Source organism: Prionailurus bengalensis, chromosome E1, assembly GCF_016509475.1.
Source record: "Prionailurus bengalensis isolate Pbe53 chromosome E1, Fcat_Pben_1.1_paternal_pri, whole genome shotgun sequence".
NCBI classification, from domain to species: domain Eukaryota; kingdom Metazoa; phylum Chordata; class Mammalia; order Carnivora; family Felidae; genus Prionailurus; species Prionailurus bengalensis.
In genome coordinates this window covers 27,456,134-27,473,966 of record NC_057347.1, presented here as the reverse complement: position 1 = coordinate 27,473,966, position 17,833 = coordinate 27,456,134, and the positions used below count along the sequence as shown (strand labels likewise).

At 38.5% G+C, this 17,833-nt stretch overlaps 1 protein-coding gene and 1 pseudogene across 2 annotated transcripts in view; one reads left to right on the top strand and one right to left on the bottom strand.

Moving 5' to 3' along the window:
- SKA2 (spindle and kinetochore associated complex subunit 2) overlaps positions 1-17,833 on the bottom strand; it is a 47,237-nt gene that overhangs the window by 8,437 nt on the left and 20,967 nt on the right. The window contains exon 2 of one of the 2 annotated variants that reach the window (XM_043583909.1): positions 15,463-15,549. The exons of the other annotated variant lie outside the window; for it this stretch is intronic. Coding sequence (XP_043439844.1) covers positions 15,463-15,549 — 87 coding nt within the window. The remainder of the gene's footprint in view (positions 1-15,462; positions 15,550-17,833) is intronic. 2 annotated transcript variants of the gene reach the window in all.
- Positions 302-1,944, top strand: LOC122486010 (annotated as a pseudogene).

Below are 17,833 nucleotides of genomic sequence, written 5' to 3'. Positions count from 1 at the left end.
ATGTTTTCTTCTTGTTCCTATCTTCTTAAAATGAACTCTTGATTTCTATAAAACTATATATACTATCTTGGTTATCTTCCTACTCTTCAGATATCTCCTTCATGGACTTTATCTCCTGGCTGTGACAGAGACTCAGTTTATGGCCCTCTACTCCTTGTTTCCTTGGAGATTTTTCTCTAAGCTTTTGATGATATTAATAGTAAATAAAGATGATTCTCACAAGAAGGAAAAAGAAGAGAAACTCTAACTTAAAACTGTTAAAATAATCCTTCAGGTAGTGATCAAGACCTATAGAATGAGCAATGGAAGTAGGAAAGGGACAGGGGCGCCTGGCTGGCTCAGTTGGAGGAGCACGCGACTCCTGATCTCAGGGTTGTGAGTTTGAGCCTCATGTACAAATGACTAAAAAAATAAATAAATAAAAACTTTAAAAAAAAAAAAAAAAGAAGTAGGAAAGGGACAAAAGAGAGATACCATGAAAGCCATTACGAGGCAGTTGCAGTTGTGCTCTCTGAGTTTCTGTCTCTCTGTCTCGCCGTCCAGATGGCCTCCCAGAACTGCACCCCAGCCACTGCCAGCAAAGGAGCTGAGCCCAGCGGGGATGCCGCCCAGGGCCCCGTGGGCAAGAGGCTATAGCAGAAGCTAATGATCCTTATGATGTCTGGTGACAAAGGAATTTCTGCCTTCCCTGAATCAGACAACCTTTTCAAATGGGTGGGACCATCCATGAAGCAGCTGGCACAGTATATGAGGACCTGAGGTATAAGCTCTCCCTGGAGTTGCCCAGGGGCTACCCTTACAATATGCCTACAGTAAAGTTCCTCACGCCCTGCTACCACCCCAACGTAGACACCAGGGTAACATCTGCCTGGACATCCTGAAAGATAAGTGGTCTGCACTGTATGACGTCAGGACCATCCTACTGTCCATCCAGAGCCTGCTAGAACCTAACATCAATAGCCCTTTAAACACACTTGCTGCTGAGCTCTAGAAAAACCCTATAGCATATAAGAAGTATCTGCAAGAAAGCTATTCAAAGCAGGTCTCCAGCCAAGATCCCTGGCTGTCTACCCTCTTTCCTTGTGTTGTCTTTTTATTTTCTCCTTAGATCATCTGTCCTTTCCTTCATTTCTGCCTAGAACTCTGTATCTTAAACTGTGGTGTTATTTTTGTTTTGTTTCTGTTTTGTAAATTAACTCTCTGGTTGAGCCCTTGTGATGACTATATTAAGTAAATACATTGGGTTTTTAAAAACAGGGGCGCCTGGGTGGCGCAGTTGGTTAAGCGTCCGACTTCAGCCAGGTCACGATCTCGCGGTCTGTGAGTTCGAGCCCCACGTCGGGCTCTGGGCTGATGGCTCAGAGCCTGGAGCCTGTTTCCGATTCTGTGTCTCCCTCTCTCTCTGCCCCTTGCCCGTTCATGTTCTGGCTCTCTCTGTCCCAAAAATGAATAAACGTTGAAAAAAAAAATTTAAAAACAAACAAAAAAAAGGAAACACTTAAGAGAACTTAGTGGTATGTTTGATAGGAGCAAAGAAATAATAGATAACACCAAATGTATAGTCTGGTATATAAAGGAATGTGTATATTATGATGCCTTTCCAGGTGTCTTCTCAGTATATACCCCAATGATATTGAGACCTGTCCTCATTGGCTAGAGATTTACTATACCCGTCCTTAGAAAAACAAAAAACATACAGAGAAACAGCTAGCTAAAAGCCTAAATTCCAATTTTATGGATGTAAAACATCCAAGTTGCTACAAGATTACCATGGTTTGCAGCCATGCTTAGACAGTGGCTCTTTGGGTAGGCTGTTCAACAGTGTTGTGCCACCCAACAGAAGGAAAGGCCAGACTCACAGAAGGGTGTTCATTGAGAAGAAAGCAACACTAATAATCCACACAACGTCTTGAATTTGTGTTATATTGCAGAAAGCCTTATCAACTCAGTAATTCCAGTTAATCTACCAAGATAATGTAATTATGTTTAATTTTGTAAGTTATATAGCAGTGATCTCCTATTTTGGTATCAGTTTTTCAATAAAGTTTTGATTATGGGCAAAAAAAGAAAGAAAGATCTGCAAAGAAAACGCTCAAAAGAAAACAAAATTATCTTTCTGAAACAAATATAGGTGAGGAACATGGTACCAGGAGTTTGTAGTTTACTATATCTTTATATTTAAGTGGATTCTATTGAAAAGTGTTGACTTTTATTTATGCACAATTACCGACAGACTCCAAATCACAGTAGACTAGAATAAGGATAATGCAGCTAAACAAAATTATATGTATGTATGTGGATATGAACACACACACACACAATCATAGAGGTTGGTACATAGTAATGTTCAATGAATGTTTATTGCACTATCATCATGTAGAGATATTAGAAGTAAGTCTAACTGGTTACTTTCTTGTTCCTTGATAGATAGATAGATAGATAGATAGATATATAATCATTTGAACTAATGTCAGTGAACTCAACAAACATTAAGATCATGGTTTTCTTCCCAAACATAACACAAATAAAGGGGGAGTTATTAGATAAATATTATGAGTATTTAAAGTTATAGTTGCTCAGGGCACCTAGCTGGCTCAGTTGGTAAAGCATTCGATTTTTGATCTCAGGGTTGTGAGTTTGAGCCCCGCGTTGTGTGTGGAGATTACTTAAAAATAAAATCTTTAAAATAAATAAACAAATGGGGCACCTAGGTGGCTCAGTCGGTTAGGCATCTGACTTCAGCTCATGTCATGATCTTCTGGTTTTTGAGTTCAAGCCCTGCATCAGGCTCTGTGCTGACAGTTCAGAGCCTGGAGCCTGCTTCAGATTCTGTGTCTCCCTCTCTCTCTGCCCCCTCCTGCTCATGTTCTGTCACTCTCTCTCTCAAAAAATAAACATTAAAAAAAATTTTTAATGAAATAAAATAAGTAAATAAATAAAAACTTATAGGACCTCAAAACATGACAGAGAATTACCATATGATCCAGCAATTCTACCTCTAGGTATATATAGAAAAGAAGTGAAAACAAGGACACAGGGGCACCTGGGTGGTTCAGTCAGGTAAGCATCCAACTGTTGATTTCACTCAGGTCATGATCTCATGGTCGGGAGATGAAGCCCCATGTTGGGCTCCATGCCGGATGTGGAGTCTGCTAAAAAGTCTCTCTCTCCCTCTCCCTGCCCCTCTCCCTGTCCCTCCCTTGCTTGCACCTGTGCATATGCTCTCTCTCTCTCAAAAACAAAAAAAGAAAACAAAGACCAAGAAAGATAAATAAATGTACATATGAGTATTATTCACAATACCCAAAAGATGGAAGCAACCTAAGTGTCCACTGACAGATAAATGGATTTTTTAAACATGGTATATACATACAATGGAATATTATTCAGCCTTAAAAAGGAGGGAAATCATGATATATGCTATACCATGGATGAACATCAAAGACATTACACTAAGTGAAATGACCCAGCTACAAATGGACAAAGTCAAGTTCATAAAGACAAAGAGTAGAATGGTGGTTGCCAGGGACTGAAGGGAGGGGGGAATGGAAGGTTATTGTTTAATGGGTGCAGAGTTTCAGTTTAAAAAGATGAAAAAGTTCTGGAGATGGGTAGTGATGATGGTTGCACAAAAATGTGAATATAATTAATACAATTGAAACTTGCACTCAAAAATGGTTAAAATGATAGATTTTAAGCTATACATATTTTACCACAATGGAGAAAAAAGAATGTAAAATGGTACAACGGCTTTGGAAAACAATTTGGCGGTTCCTGAAAATATTAAACGTAGAGTTACTATACGGCCATCAATTCCACTCTTAGGTATAAACCAAAGAGAAATAAAAGGAAATACCCACACAAAAACTTCTTGGGTTTTTTTTTTTTTAAGATTTTTTTTGTTTTACATTTATTTATGTTTGAGAGACAGAGAGAGACAGAACGTGAATGGGGGGAGGGCAGAGAGAGGAGACAAAGAATCTGAAGCAGGCTCCAGACTCAGCAAGCTGTCAGCACAGAAACCGACATGGGGCCCAAACCCATGTACCATGAGGTCATGACCTGAGCTGAAGTCAGACGCCATCCAGGCACCCCTTAAGATTTTATTTTTACTGGGCGCCTGGATGGCTCAGTCAGTTAAGCCTCCAACTCTTGATCTCAGCTCAGGGCTTAATCTCAGGGTAATGAGTTCAAACCTCATGTTGGGCTCCATGTTAGGCATGAAGCCTACTTAAAAAAATGTAATTCAAAATAAAGAAGTAATAAATGAATACAATAAAGTTGAAGGACCCAAAATTAATACAGAGAAATTGGCTGCATTTCTATACACTAATAATTAAGTAGCAGAAAGAGAAATTAAGAAAACAATTCCATTTTTATTTGCACCAAAAAGAGTAAAATACCTGGGAATAAACTTGACCAAAGAGGTGAAAGACTTATACTCTGAAAACTAAAAAACACTAATGAAAGAAATTGAAGACAACATGAAGAAATGTTGATGGTCCATGCTTATGAATTGGAAGAATGAATATTGTTAAAATGTCCATACTACCCAAAGCAATCTATAGATTCAATGCAATCCCTATCAAAATACCAATAGCATTTTCACTGAACTAAAACAAATAATCCTAAAATTTTTATGGAACCACAAAGATCCCAAATAGCCAAAGCAATCTTGAGAAAGAAAAAAGCTGAAGGTATCACAACCCCAGATCTCAAGATATACTACAAAGCTGTAGTAAAACAGTACAGTACTGGCACAAAAATAGATACATAGATAAAAGGAATAAAACAGCCCAGAAATAAATCCACACTTATATGCTCAATTAATCTATAATAAATAAAGGAGGCAAGAATACACAATGGGGAAAAACAGTCTCTTCAATAAATGATGCTGGGGAAACTGGACAGCTACATGCAAAAGAATGAAACTGGACTACTTTTCTTACACCACAGACAAAAATAAACTCAAAATGGATTTGGGACCTAAATGTGAGCCCTGACACCATAAAACCCCTATAAAAAAACCTAGGCAGTAATTTCTTTGACATTGGCTATAGAAATATTTTTCTAGATATGTTTCCTCAGACAAGAGAAATAAAAGCAAAAATAAAATATTAAGACTACATTATGGGGTGCCTGGGTGGCTCAATCAGTTAAGCATCTGACATCAGCTCAGGTCATGGGTCTCACAGTTTGTGGGATCAACCCCTACATCAGTTGCTGCACTGACAACTCAGAGCCTGGAGCCTGCTTCAGATTCTATGTCTCCCTCTCTCTCTGCTGCTCCCCCACTCATGTTCTGGCTCTGTCTCTCAAAAGTAATAAAACATTTTTAAAAATTAAAAAAAAAAAACTATACCAAATTGCACAGCAAACTGCCAACAAAACAAAAAAGCAACCTACTCAATGGGAGAAGATATTTGCAAATGATATATCAAATAATGGATTAATATCCAAAATATTAAAAGAACTCCCACAACTCAATACCAAAAAACCCCACAGAAAATCAGATTAAAAAATGGGCAAAGAAGACTAGGGATAAAGATGGCGGCACAGGAGGGTGCTGGGCTCACCTCGTTCTGCTGATCACTTAGATTCCACCCACACCTGCCTAAATAATCCAGAAAACCTCCAAAAGACTAGCAGAACGGACTCTCCAAAGCCAAGCACAGACAAAAGGCCCAGAGAAGAGGGTAGGAAGGGCGGAGAGATGGTGCATGCTGCACGGACTGGCGGGAGGGAGCCAGGGCAGCAGAGGGGCAGCTCACCGGGCAAGGCAGAGCCCCTGAAGTCTGGCTTGCAAAAGCGGAGGGGCCGGATACCGTGAGTTCTGACAGCCAGCGGGACTTAACATCTGGAATGTTAAAAGTCAACAGCTCTGCTCGGAGAGCGGGAAGGCGAGGACACCAGGAGGGAGAACTATTGAACCCCGGAAGACAGAGCTCAGCTCAGCGGGGAACAAAGGCACTGGCCAGCACCATCTCCCTCTCCCATCCCTCAGTCGTAATCCCAAAGGGAACCAGTTCCCATCACCGATCTTGCCTGCACCGCACAAGCACCCAATGCTGTGCTTGGATACATCCCTCTGATGGGTCTTCCTCCCTCCCCGAGCTGCAGGGCCCCTCCCGCAGGGGACCACCGACAGCAAAGCTAGCTAAGCCTGCCCCTCCCGCCCCTGTGCACCTTGTGGATCCACTCCAGCTAATACGCCAGATCCCATTAAAGCAGCACCACAAGCCTGGTAGTGTGCAAGTAGCCTGACAGGGGCCACACCACTCCACAGTGAGTCCTGCCCCTGGGAGAGGGGAATATAAGGTACACACCAGTCTGACTGTGGCCTCAGCGGTGGGCTGGGGACAGACATCAGGTGTGACCGCAGCCCCGCCCACCAACACAAGTTACTCCAAACAGCACAGGGGAAGTGCCCTGCAGTTCTGCGCCACCCCAGGGAATACCCAAAATGATGAAATGGAAGAACTCTCCTCAAAAGAAACTCCAGGAAGTAGCGACAGCTAATGAATTGATCAAAAACAATTTAAGCAATACAACGGAACAAGAATTTAGAATAATAGTCATAAAATTAATCACTGGGCTTGAAAAAAGCATAGAGGACAGCAGAGAATCTATTGCTACATAGATCAAGACCTAATTAATAGTCATGAGGAGCTAAAAAATGCTATAAAAATGAGATGCAAAATAAAATGGAGGCAACCACAGCTCGGATTGAAGAGGCAGAGGAGAGAATAGGTGAATTAGAAGATAAAATTATGGAAAAAGAGGAAGCTGAGAAAAAGAGAGATTAAAAAATCTAGGAGTATGAGGGGAGAATTAGAGAACTAAGTGATGCAATCAAACAGAATAATATCCATATAATAGGAATTCCAGAAGAGGAAGAGAGACAGAAAGGGGCTGAAGGTGTACTTGAACAAATCAGTTGAGAACTTCCCTGATCTGGGGAAGGAAAAAGGCATTGAAATCCAAGAGGCACACAGAACTCCCTTCAGACGTCAACTTGAATCGATCTTCTGCATGACATATCATAGTGAAACCGGCAAAATACAAGGATAAAGAGAAAATTCTGAAAGCAGCGAGGGATAAACATGCTCTAACATATAAAGGGAGACCCATAAGACTAGTGGCAGACCTATCTACTGAAACTTGGCAGGCCAGAAACAACTGGCAGGAAATCTTCAATGTGATGAACAGAGAAAATACGCAGCCGAGAATCCTTTATCCAGCAAGTCTGTCATTCAGAATAGAAGAGATAAAGGTCTTCCCAAACAAACAAAAACTGAAGGAATTCATCACCACTAAGTCAGCCCTACAAGAGATCCTAAGAGGGATTCTGTGAGTGAAATGTTGCAATGACCACAAAGTACCAGAGACATCACTACAAGCATGAAACCTACAGACATCACAATGACTCTAAACCCGTATCTTTCTATAATAACACTGAACGTAAATGGACCAAATGCACCAACCAAAAGACATAGGGTATCAGAATGGATGAAAAAACAAGACCCATCTATTTGCTGTCTACAAGAGACTCATTTTAGACCTCAGGACACCTTCAGATTGAAAGTGAGGGGATGGAGAAATATCTATCATGCTACTGGAAGTCAAAAGAAAGCTGGAGTAGCCATACTTATATCACACAAACTAGACTTTAAATTAAAGGCTGTAACAAGAGATGAAGAAGGACATTAAATAATAATTACAGGGTCTATCCATCACGAAGAGCTAACAATTATAAATGTCTATGCGCCAAATACCGGAGCCCCCAAATATATAAAACAATTAATCACAAACATAAGCAACTTTATTGATAAGAATATGGTAATTGCAGGGGACTTTAATACTCCACTTACAACAATAGATAGATCATCTAGACACAGGATCAATAAAGAAGCAAGGGCCCTGAATGATACATTGAATCAGATGGACTTGACAGATATATTTAGAACTCTGAATCCCAAAGCAACAGAATACACTTTCTTCTCAAGTGCACATGGAACATTCTCCAAGATAGATCACATACTGGGTCACAAAACAGCCCTTCATAAGTATAAAAGAATTGAGATCATACCATGCACACTTTCAGACCACAATGCTATGAAAGTTGAAATCAACCACAGGAAAAAGTCTGGAAAACCTCCAAAAGCATGGAGGTTAAAGAACACCCTACTAAACAATGAATGGGTCAACCAGGCAATTAGAGAAGAAATTAAAAAATATATGGAAACAAACGAAGATGAAAATACAACAATCCAAATGCTTTGGGATGCAGCAAAGGCAGTCCTGAGAGGAAAATACATTGCAATCCAGGCCTATCTCAAGAAACAAGAAAAATCCCAAATACAAAATCTAACAGCACACCTAAAGGAAATAGAAGCAGAACAGTAAAGACACCACAAACCCAGCAGAAGAAGAGAAATAATAAAGATCAGAGCAGAAATAAACAATACAGAATCAAAAAAACTGTAGAGCAGATCAATGAAACCAAGAGTTGGTTTTCTGAAAAAATAAACAAAATTGATAAACCTCTAGCCAGGCTTCTCAAAAAGAAAAGGGAGATGACCCAAATAGATAAAATCATGAATGAAAATGGAATTATTACAACCAATCCCTCAGAAATACAAGCAATTATCAGGGAATACTATAAAAAATTATATGCCAACAAACTGGACAACCTGGAAGAAATGAACAAATTCCTAAGCACCCACACGCTTCTAAAACTCAAACAGGAAGAAATAGAAAACTTGAACAGACCCATAACCAGCAAAGAAATTGAATCAGTTAACAAAAATCTCCCAACAAATAAGAGTCCAGGACAAATAAGATGCCTTCCCTGGGGAATTCTACCAGACATTTAAAGCAGAGATAATACCTATCCTTCTCAAGCTGTTCCAAAAAAATAGAAAGGGAAGGAAAACTTCCACTCATTCTGTGAAGCTAGCATTGCTTTGACTCCCAAACCAGACAGAGACCCAGCAAAAAAATAGAACTACAGGCCAACACCCCTGATGAATATGGATGCAAAAATTCTCAACAAGATACCAGTAAATCAAATTCAACACCATGTAAAAAGAATTATTCACCAATCAAGTGGGATTCATTCCTGGACTGCAGGGCTGGTTCAACATTCGCAAATCAATCAATGTGATACATCACATTAATAAAAGAAAAGATAAGAAACATATGATCCTGTCAATCGATGCAGAAAAAGCATTTGACAAAATTCAGCATCCTTTCTTAATAAAAACCCTCGAGAAAGTCGGGATAGAAGGAACATACTTAAATGTCATAAAAGCAATTTATGAAAAGCCCACAGCTAATATCATCCTCAATGGGGAAAAACTGAGAGCTTTCCCCCTGAGATCAGGAGCAAGACAGGGATGTCCACTCTCACTGTTGTTGTTTCACATAGTGTTGGAAGTGCTAGCATCAGCAAGCAGACAACAAAAGGAAATCAAAGGCATCCAAATTGGCAAAGATGAAGTCAAGCTTTCACTTTTTGCAGATGACATGACATTATACATGGAAAATCCAATAGACTCCACCAAAAGTCTGCTAGAACTGATACAAGAATTCAGCAAAGTCACAGGATACAAAATCAATGTACAGAAATCAGTTACATTCTTATACACTAATAATGAAGCAACAGAAAGACAAATAAAGAAACTGATCCCATTCACAATTGCACCAAGAAGCATAAAATACCTAGGAATAAACCTAACCAAAGATGTAAAAGAACTGTATGCTGAAAACTATAGAAAGCTTATGAAGGAAACTGAAGAAGATATAAAGAAATGGAAAAACATTCCATGCTTGTGGATTGGAAGAATAAATATTGTTAAAATGTTAATACTACCTAAAGCTATTTACACATTCAATGTAGTCCCAATCAAAATTGCACCAGCATTCTTCTCAAAGCTAGAACAAGCAATCCTAAAATTTGTATGGAACCACAAAAGACCCCAAATAGCCAAAGTAATTTTGAAGAAGAAGACCAAAGCGGGAGGCATCACAATCCCAGACTTTAGCCTCTGCTACAAAGCTGTAATCATCAAGACAGCATGGTATTGGCACAAAAACAGACACATACACCAATGGAATAGAATAGAAACCCCAGAATTAGACCCACAAAAGTATGGCCAACTAATCTTTGACAAAGCAGGAAAGAATATCTAATAGAAAAAAGACAGTCTCTTTAACAAATGGTGCTGGGAGAGCTGGACAACACTCAAAATGGATAAAGGACCTGAATGTGAGACAGGAAACCATCAAAACCCTAGAGGAGAAAGCAGAAAAAAAACCTCTCTGACCTCAGCCGCAGCAATTTCTTACTTGACACATCCCCAAAGGCAAGAGAATTGAAAGAAAAATGAACTATTAGGACCTCATGAAGATAAAAAGCTCTGCAATGCAAAGGAAACAGTCAACAAAACTAAAAGGCAACCAACGGAATGGGAAAATATATTTGCAAATGACATATTGGACAAAGGGCTAGTATCCAAAATCAAAAAGAACTCACCAAACTCCACACCCAAAAAACAAATAATCCAGTGAAGAAATAGGCAGAAAACATGAATAGACACTTCTCTCAAGAAGATATCCAGATGGCCAACAGGCACATGAAGAGATGCTCAACATCACTCCTCATCAGGGAAATACAAATCAATACCACACTCAGATACCACTCCATGCCAGTCAGAGTGGCTAAAATGAACAAATCAGGAGACTATAGATGCTGGAGAGGATGTGGAGAAACGGGAACCCTCTTGCACTGTTGGTGGGAATGCAAACTGGTGCAGCCGCTCTGGAAAACAGTGTGGAGGTTCCTCAAAAAATTAAAAATAGATCTACCCTATGATAGCAATAGCACTGCTAGGAATTTACCCAAGGGATACAGGAGTGCTGATGCATAGGGGCACTTGTACCCCAATGTTTATAGCAGCACTTTCAACAATAGCCAAATTATGGAAAGAGCCTAAATGTCCATCAATTCATGAATGGATAAAGAAATTGTGGTTTATATACACAATGGAATACTAGTTGGCAATGAGAAAGAATGAAATATGGCCTTTTGTAGCAACGTGGACAGAACTGGAGAGTGTTATGCTAAGTGAAATAAGCCATACAGAGAAAGACAGATACCATATGTTTTCACTCTTATGTGGATCCTGAGAAACTTAACTGAACACCATGGTGGAGGGGAAGGAAAAAAAAAAAAAAAAAGGTTAGAGAGGGAGGGAGCCAAAACATAAGAGACTCTTAAAAACTGTGAACAAACCGATGGTTGATGGGGGATGGGAGGGAGGGGAGGGTGGGTAAGGGGTACTGAGGAGGGCACCTTGTTGGGAGGAGCACTGGGTGTTGTATGGAAACCAATTTGACAATAAATTTCATATTAAAAAAAAAATAATAATAATAATAATAATAAAAAGAAAGACTGAGAAATGGAGTGAGGGTAGCCACAGGGAAAGCTGGTAATGCCTATGTTGGGGCCTCTTCTTTGCGACAGAAGAGCAAGGAAAAGTTAGAGGTGTCATCTTTATTTTGTCTGATATAGACTCTTAATCCAGACAAACAGGCTGCTAAACAAAGTTGGAAGAACAGAGATCAATAAATAGATGAAGACTTATTAGCTACATGCTTTCTCTTTGAGCCATGTCCATCTGTTGCCTGAAGCATCTTCTTCCTCTGAAGAGGAAACAACAGAAGTTGCAAGAAGATAACCCACTGGCACAGGAACACAGCAGGCTTAAAAAATTCTCAAAGTGATTGCTGGAATTAAAGCTATAATTTACTAGCACCAGTGCCTCCTACACAATATTCTTGAGCAAATTGCATAACCAAATATAACAGCCTCATTAAAAAACATGATATTCAAAAAGGCCTAACACATGACCTTTCTTTAGATACTACAAAACAGCAGAAAAGAAGTGCGGGAAGTAAATGACAAATGAAAAATTCACATAAGTAAAATGATTTTTCCAATATGCAAGAGAATTGGACAATTCTTGGTTTCTAAACATCATTTCCCTGTAAAAGGAACTAATTTCTTTGAAGGAAGTATTGGTAATGGTTTGGATAGAAGGTACAATGTGACTTAATGCACCAGAAAGCAAAAAAGTGCACAAAGACTGATTGAGGAGGCACTGAGGGGTCCTCCCCACTGGACAACTTTGAGGAGATGAAGTATTAAAAGCAATGGTGTTTACAATAGTTATTGATATATTGAACAAAAACAAGTTTCCAAGTCCATAGGAAAGGAAAGAAAGGAGGGGACAGTGAAAATTTATTTTCACAGAAGAATACTGGGTAAAAAATACACAATTAGTGAGAGAATTACAAAATCACTTTTTTGCAACCACTGATGTAATTTATTCAGGCAGATATCATCACTGGGTTCTATAGCCAATGGATGAACAGGATATCAACAAACTCTCAAAGTATTTTTTAATAATGTATAAACATGACAGGAGACATCTTAATCAAATTATCAAACTTAACATCTCTCTGGATATGATACAATGTGATGTTAACAACATTACCTATTGTATTCTGATGAAAATATCCAAACGGAAGCTATTCACAAGTAAATAATCAGAAAAATCAAAATTAGAGACTAATTTATAAGACAACAGGCCTAGATTCTTTAATTAAAAAGTCAATGTCATTAATGATAAAAACAGGTAAGACAGGGGACAGGTATAAATAAAAAGGCAATAAAGAAACTTGATAACAAAAACAAAAACAAAAACAAAAAAAAATGGGCAGAGGACCTAAATAGATAGTTTTCCAAAGAAGACATACAGATGGCCAACAGATACATGAAAAGATGCTCTATATCACTAATCATCAGAGAAATGCAAATCAAAACTGCAACAAAATAACACCTTATACCTATCAAATGGCTAGTACCAAAAAAGACAAGAAATAATAAGTGTTGATGAGAATGTAGAGAAAACGGAACTTTTATGCACTGTCAGTGGGAATGCAAATTGGTACAGCCACTGTGGAAAATAGTATGGAGGTTCCTCAGAAAATTGAAAATGAAAATACCATATGATCCAGTTAATTCCACTAGTATTTAGTATTTACCCAAAGAGAATACACACACAGACACAGACACACACACACTAAAGAAAACAAAAAGGCTAATTGGAAAAGATACATGCACACCTATGTTTATTACAGCATTACTTTACAATAGCAAAAATATAGAAGCAACCTATGTGTTAGATGAATATAAAGAAAATGTGGTATCTATGTATGATGGAATATTACCCAATCATAAAAACGAATGAGAGCTTGTCATTTGGAACAACATGTTGGGACAAAAAGGTATTATGCTAAGTGAAAATAAGTCAGACAGAGAAAGACAAATACCATATGATTTTGCTTATATGTAGAAACCAAAAAACGGGGGCGCCTGGGTGGCGCAGTCGGTTAAGCGTCCGACTTCAGCCAGGTCACGATCTCGCGGTCCGGGAGTTTGAGCCCCGCGTCGGGCTCTGGGCTGATGGCTCAGAGCCTGGAGCCTCTTTCCGATTCTGTGTCTCCCTCTCTCTCTGCCCCTCCCCCGTTCATGCTCTGTCTCTCTCTGTCCCAAAAATAAATAAACGTTGAAAAAAAAAAATTTTTTTTTTAAAATAAAAAAAAGAAACCAAAAAACAAAACAAATGAACAAACAAACAAAGCAGAAACCATCATAAATACAGAGAACAAACTGGCAGTTGCCAGAGGGGAGAAGGATGATGGGATGGACAAAACGGATGAAGGGAGTGGGTGGTAGAAGCTTCTAGTTATGGAATGAATAAGTCACAGGATGAAATGTACAGCATAGGGAATATAAATCAATGATACTGTTATAGTGTTGTATGGTAAGAGATGGTAGTAACTACAGTTGTGTTGAGCATAGATAGCATAATGTATAGAGTTGTCCACTCACTATGTTGTACACCTGAAACTAATGTAACATTCTGTGTCAACTAACTTCAATAAAACAGTGGGTTTTTTTTGGGGGGGGGGGGAGGGAGGGGAATAAAAAGAAGTGTTATTTTAATTTGCACTTCCACCCAATTCAAAATAATTCCTAATTGTATAAATTTTTTTTTCAAAATTATATGATATTTCTTGTCTGTTGGCAAGTGCTGTCAGAGAGAAACATTATAAGTGGTCAATTAATGTTAACAGACAATGCTTAAAAACTATCTCCTTAGGGTGCCTGGGTGGCTCAGTGGGTTAAGCGTCCAACTTCAGCTCAGGTCATGATCTCGGGGTTCATGGGTTCCAGCCCTGCATGGGGCTCTGACTGGTAGTACGAAGCCTGGTTGGGATTCTCTCTCTCTCCCTCTCTGCCCATTCCCCACTTGTGCTCTCTCTCTCTCTCTCTCTCTCTCTCTCAAATATAAACTTAAAAAAAAAAAAAACTACTTTAAAATAATTGTTTATATCTCCATGGGCATGTGGACACATAGTTATAATTTTATGGTATATAAACAGAGTTAATATTTCTAATCAATCTAAACTTAGAATAACTAAGTACATAATTTTATGCAAAAATCACAGTTCATATAACAAATTTATAGTACATCATCATCTTCCTCAGAGAGTATCGTGACTGCCATGGTTTCTCCTTTCTTATTTAACCACTACTCTAGAGATAACTATACTCTCAGAATTTCAGAGGCTTCCACAGTAGTTGGTACCTTTGGATTCAATAATTCTTGGTTAAGGGTTAAAAAAAAGTAGCCAGGGCACCTGCGTGGCTCAGTCAGTTAAGCATCCAACTTTGGCTCAGGTCATGGTCTCACAGTTCTTGAGTTTGAGCCCCATATCAGGTGAACTCGAGTCCTGCACCAGGTAAGCTTGAGCCCCGCTTCGGGTTTCTCTCTCTCCCTCTCTCTCTCTCTCTTTCACTCTCTCTGCCCTCGTGGGATTCTCTCTCTCTCTCTCTCTCAAAATAAATAAATAAATAAATAAATGAATAAATAAATAAATAAATAAATAAGAGCCACAAATTTCCTTGACTATGGGTATAATCTCTCTGGTATGCTGTGATCAAGTTTCCAACACAAAAATATTTTAAGGTTCTATAAATTTATTACTTAATAATTTAAATTATACTGCTATTAGAAATACTATCAGAAAATCTTTTAATAAAATAATCTGTTAAAAATATATTTCTTGGGGCGCCTGGGTGGCGCAGTCGGTTAAGCGTCCGACTTCAGCCAGGTCACGATCTCGCGGTCCGTGAGTTCGAGCCCCGCGTCGGGCTCTGGGCTGATGGCTCAGAGCCTGGAGCCTCTTTCCGATTCTGTGTCTCCCTCTCTCTCTGCCCCTCCCCCGTTCATGCTCTGTCTCTCTCTGTCCCAAAAATAAATAAACGTTGAAAAAAAAAAAAAATTAAAAAAAAAAAAAAAATATATATATATTTCTTTTGCAGATTACCTTGCCTGCTGTATCAGGATGATTAGTCTTGATTTCATATTCCAGCCTGTATTGAATGTAATCCAGATCAGAGTCAGCTTTCTGGAACTAGAGATCAGCATAAATCATTTTTTGTGAACCAAAAGACATACTAATAAACATGATAACTGTTAACTATTCTTTTATATTTACATTTTTTTAGCATTTCAATATGAAATATACTAATTTTAGAAATATGGAAATAAGTATATAAAACCTCCATCATTTATAATACCCATGCCTCTATTAAAAATTTAAAAACTAGTTAACATTTTGAAAGTTGTTTCTCTATGCATCTCTCTTAGATTTAGAGCTAAAATTAAGACACTAAGTAACCACTGTCACATATTAACACAAGAACTAACAACAGTTTCCAAAATTCCCAAGATGAGTGACACTCTCATCAGTTAGGTACTGTTTTTCTAACTCTGGTAGGAAATGTTCAAGTTAAAACACACAACAAATTTATTTTCAGGGATACCTGCAATGTTACCATCATCTGCAACCCCATTAAACAATGAACTACGAGTGTTTGCCACACAGACCAAAATTAGACACCTTAAAGAGACACAAATTATACAAGAAAAGGCTACATATAGTACAGGAGTAGTAGTCCGAATAACCCCAGTTTACTGAACCTGAGTCCAAGCATGGGTCCTTGGTCTGCAGTAAATCTCTAAGGGAGAGAAAAAAGGGGAAAACTAGCACAGGCTGTAAAATACATGTGTGCGTTCATATAGAAAAGTTGGGAAGCATATAGATCAGAGTGTTAAAAGTGGTCTATCTCTAAATGTGATATAAATATAAAGTATTCTTAATTTTTGGAAATTGTGCTTCTTTTACATAATCTTAAAGCATGTGCTGTCTTGAATTTATCAGGGAAACAACCAGGATCCTTTGAGTTTACTATGAAAGGCAAAACATGTTTTTTTCAGGAATAGTCTCCCATTCCTAGGCCACAACCAAGAAGACTGCTTTGGGGAGAAGGTTCAGACCTTACCAAGGGGTTAGGCTCTGGACTAAAGATTGGTTCTTCATACTTTGAAGCCTTAGTGGAAAGAACAAAAGCCAACAAAAACTGTTAAAAGTAGTCATCAGGTCTAATGAGAAATGATGTACAGATATTTTTGTTATAAAAAAAAAAGGTAAACTGAGACTTCTACTTTGGAATGTGGAGTAAAATAAAATGGGTCTCAGAAGTTAAAATGCTTCTAAGGTCAGAACTGTCAAATTGAACAGAGTATCAGAAATACACTAAAGCTTCTATCACTAATAATTTCTCTCATTATTGGCCTAAATTTGAATGGAATACTTTGTAATTACCAAAATTCTATCTTTATAACCGAAACCTTTTGGAATAGAAATAGAAGAAAAAGAGAAAGTCAGTTTTTGTTTTTAATTTTTTTCTAAGAATCTGTATCTGATTTCCATCTCTAACAGCAGGGAGTTGCTATGAATCAGAAAAACAAATATAGAAGTTGTTAATTAAAACCTATACTTAAAATGTTTTTCAGGGGCACCTGGGTGGTTAAGTGTCCACCAGTTAAGTGTCAGACTTCGGCTCAAGTCATGATCTCATGGTTCATGAGTTCAAGCCCCACATTGGGCTCTGTGCTGACAGCTCAGAGTCTGAATCCTGCTTCAGATTCTGTGTCTCCTTCTCTCTCTGACCCTCCCCCACTCACACTCTGTCTCCGTCTCTCAAAAATAAATAAATGTTGAAAAAAAATTTTTAAGTGTTTTCCAAAAATGAAGGTTTTTTATTTGCTTATACACTTGCCAGATTAGATGTCATGATTAAATTGTACAATGATTAGATTTCATTAAGCAGATTACTAATTACTACATATGCATATGTGTATGTATATAAAGAAAATTCCTGTTGGCATAATTTCCCATACTGAAATATGCTTGGGGATTAACTTTTCCTTTACATTAAAAAAAAAAAAAAACTTGGGGCGCCTGGGTGGCGCAGTTGGTTAAGCGTCCGACTTCAGCCAGGTCATGATCTCGCGGTCTGTGAGTTCGAGCCCCGCGTCAGGCTCTGGGCTGATGGCTCAGAGCCTGGAGCCTGTTTCCGATTCTGTGTCTCCCTCTCTCTCTGCCCCTCCCCCGTTCATGCTCTGTCTCTCTCTGTCCCAAAAATAAATAAACGTTGAAAAAAAAAATTAAAAAAAAAAAACAAACAAACAACTTACTAACCTATATAACATGTGGATGGAAAATATGGGGAAAGGGAAAGGGACAAGGAAGAGGGCAAATCCAATTAACAAAGACTCAAAGCATTCAAGACCTGATTTGTTTAATGATTGAAAAAGACTACACTCCCATGGCTTTATATATAGTTCAAGGC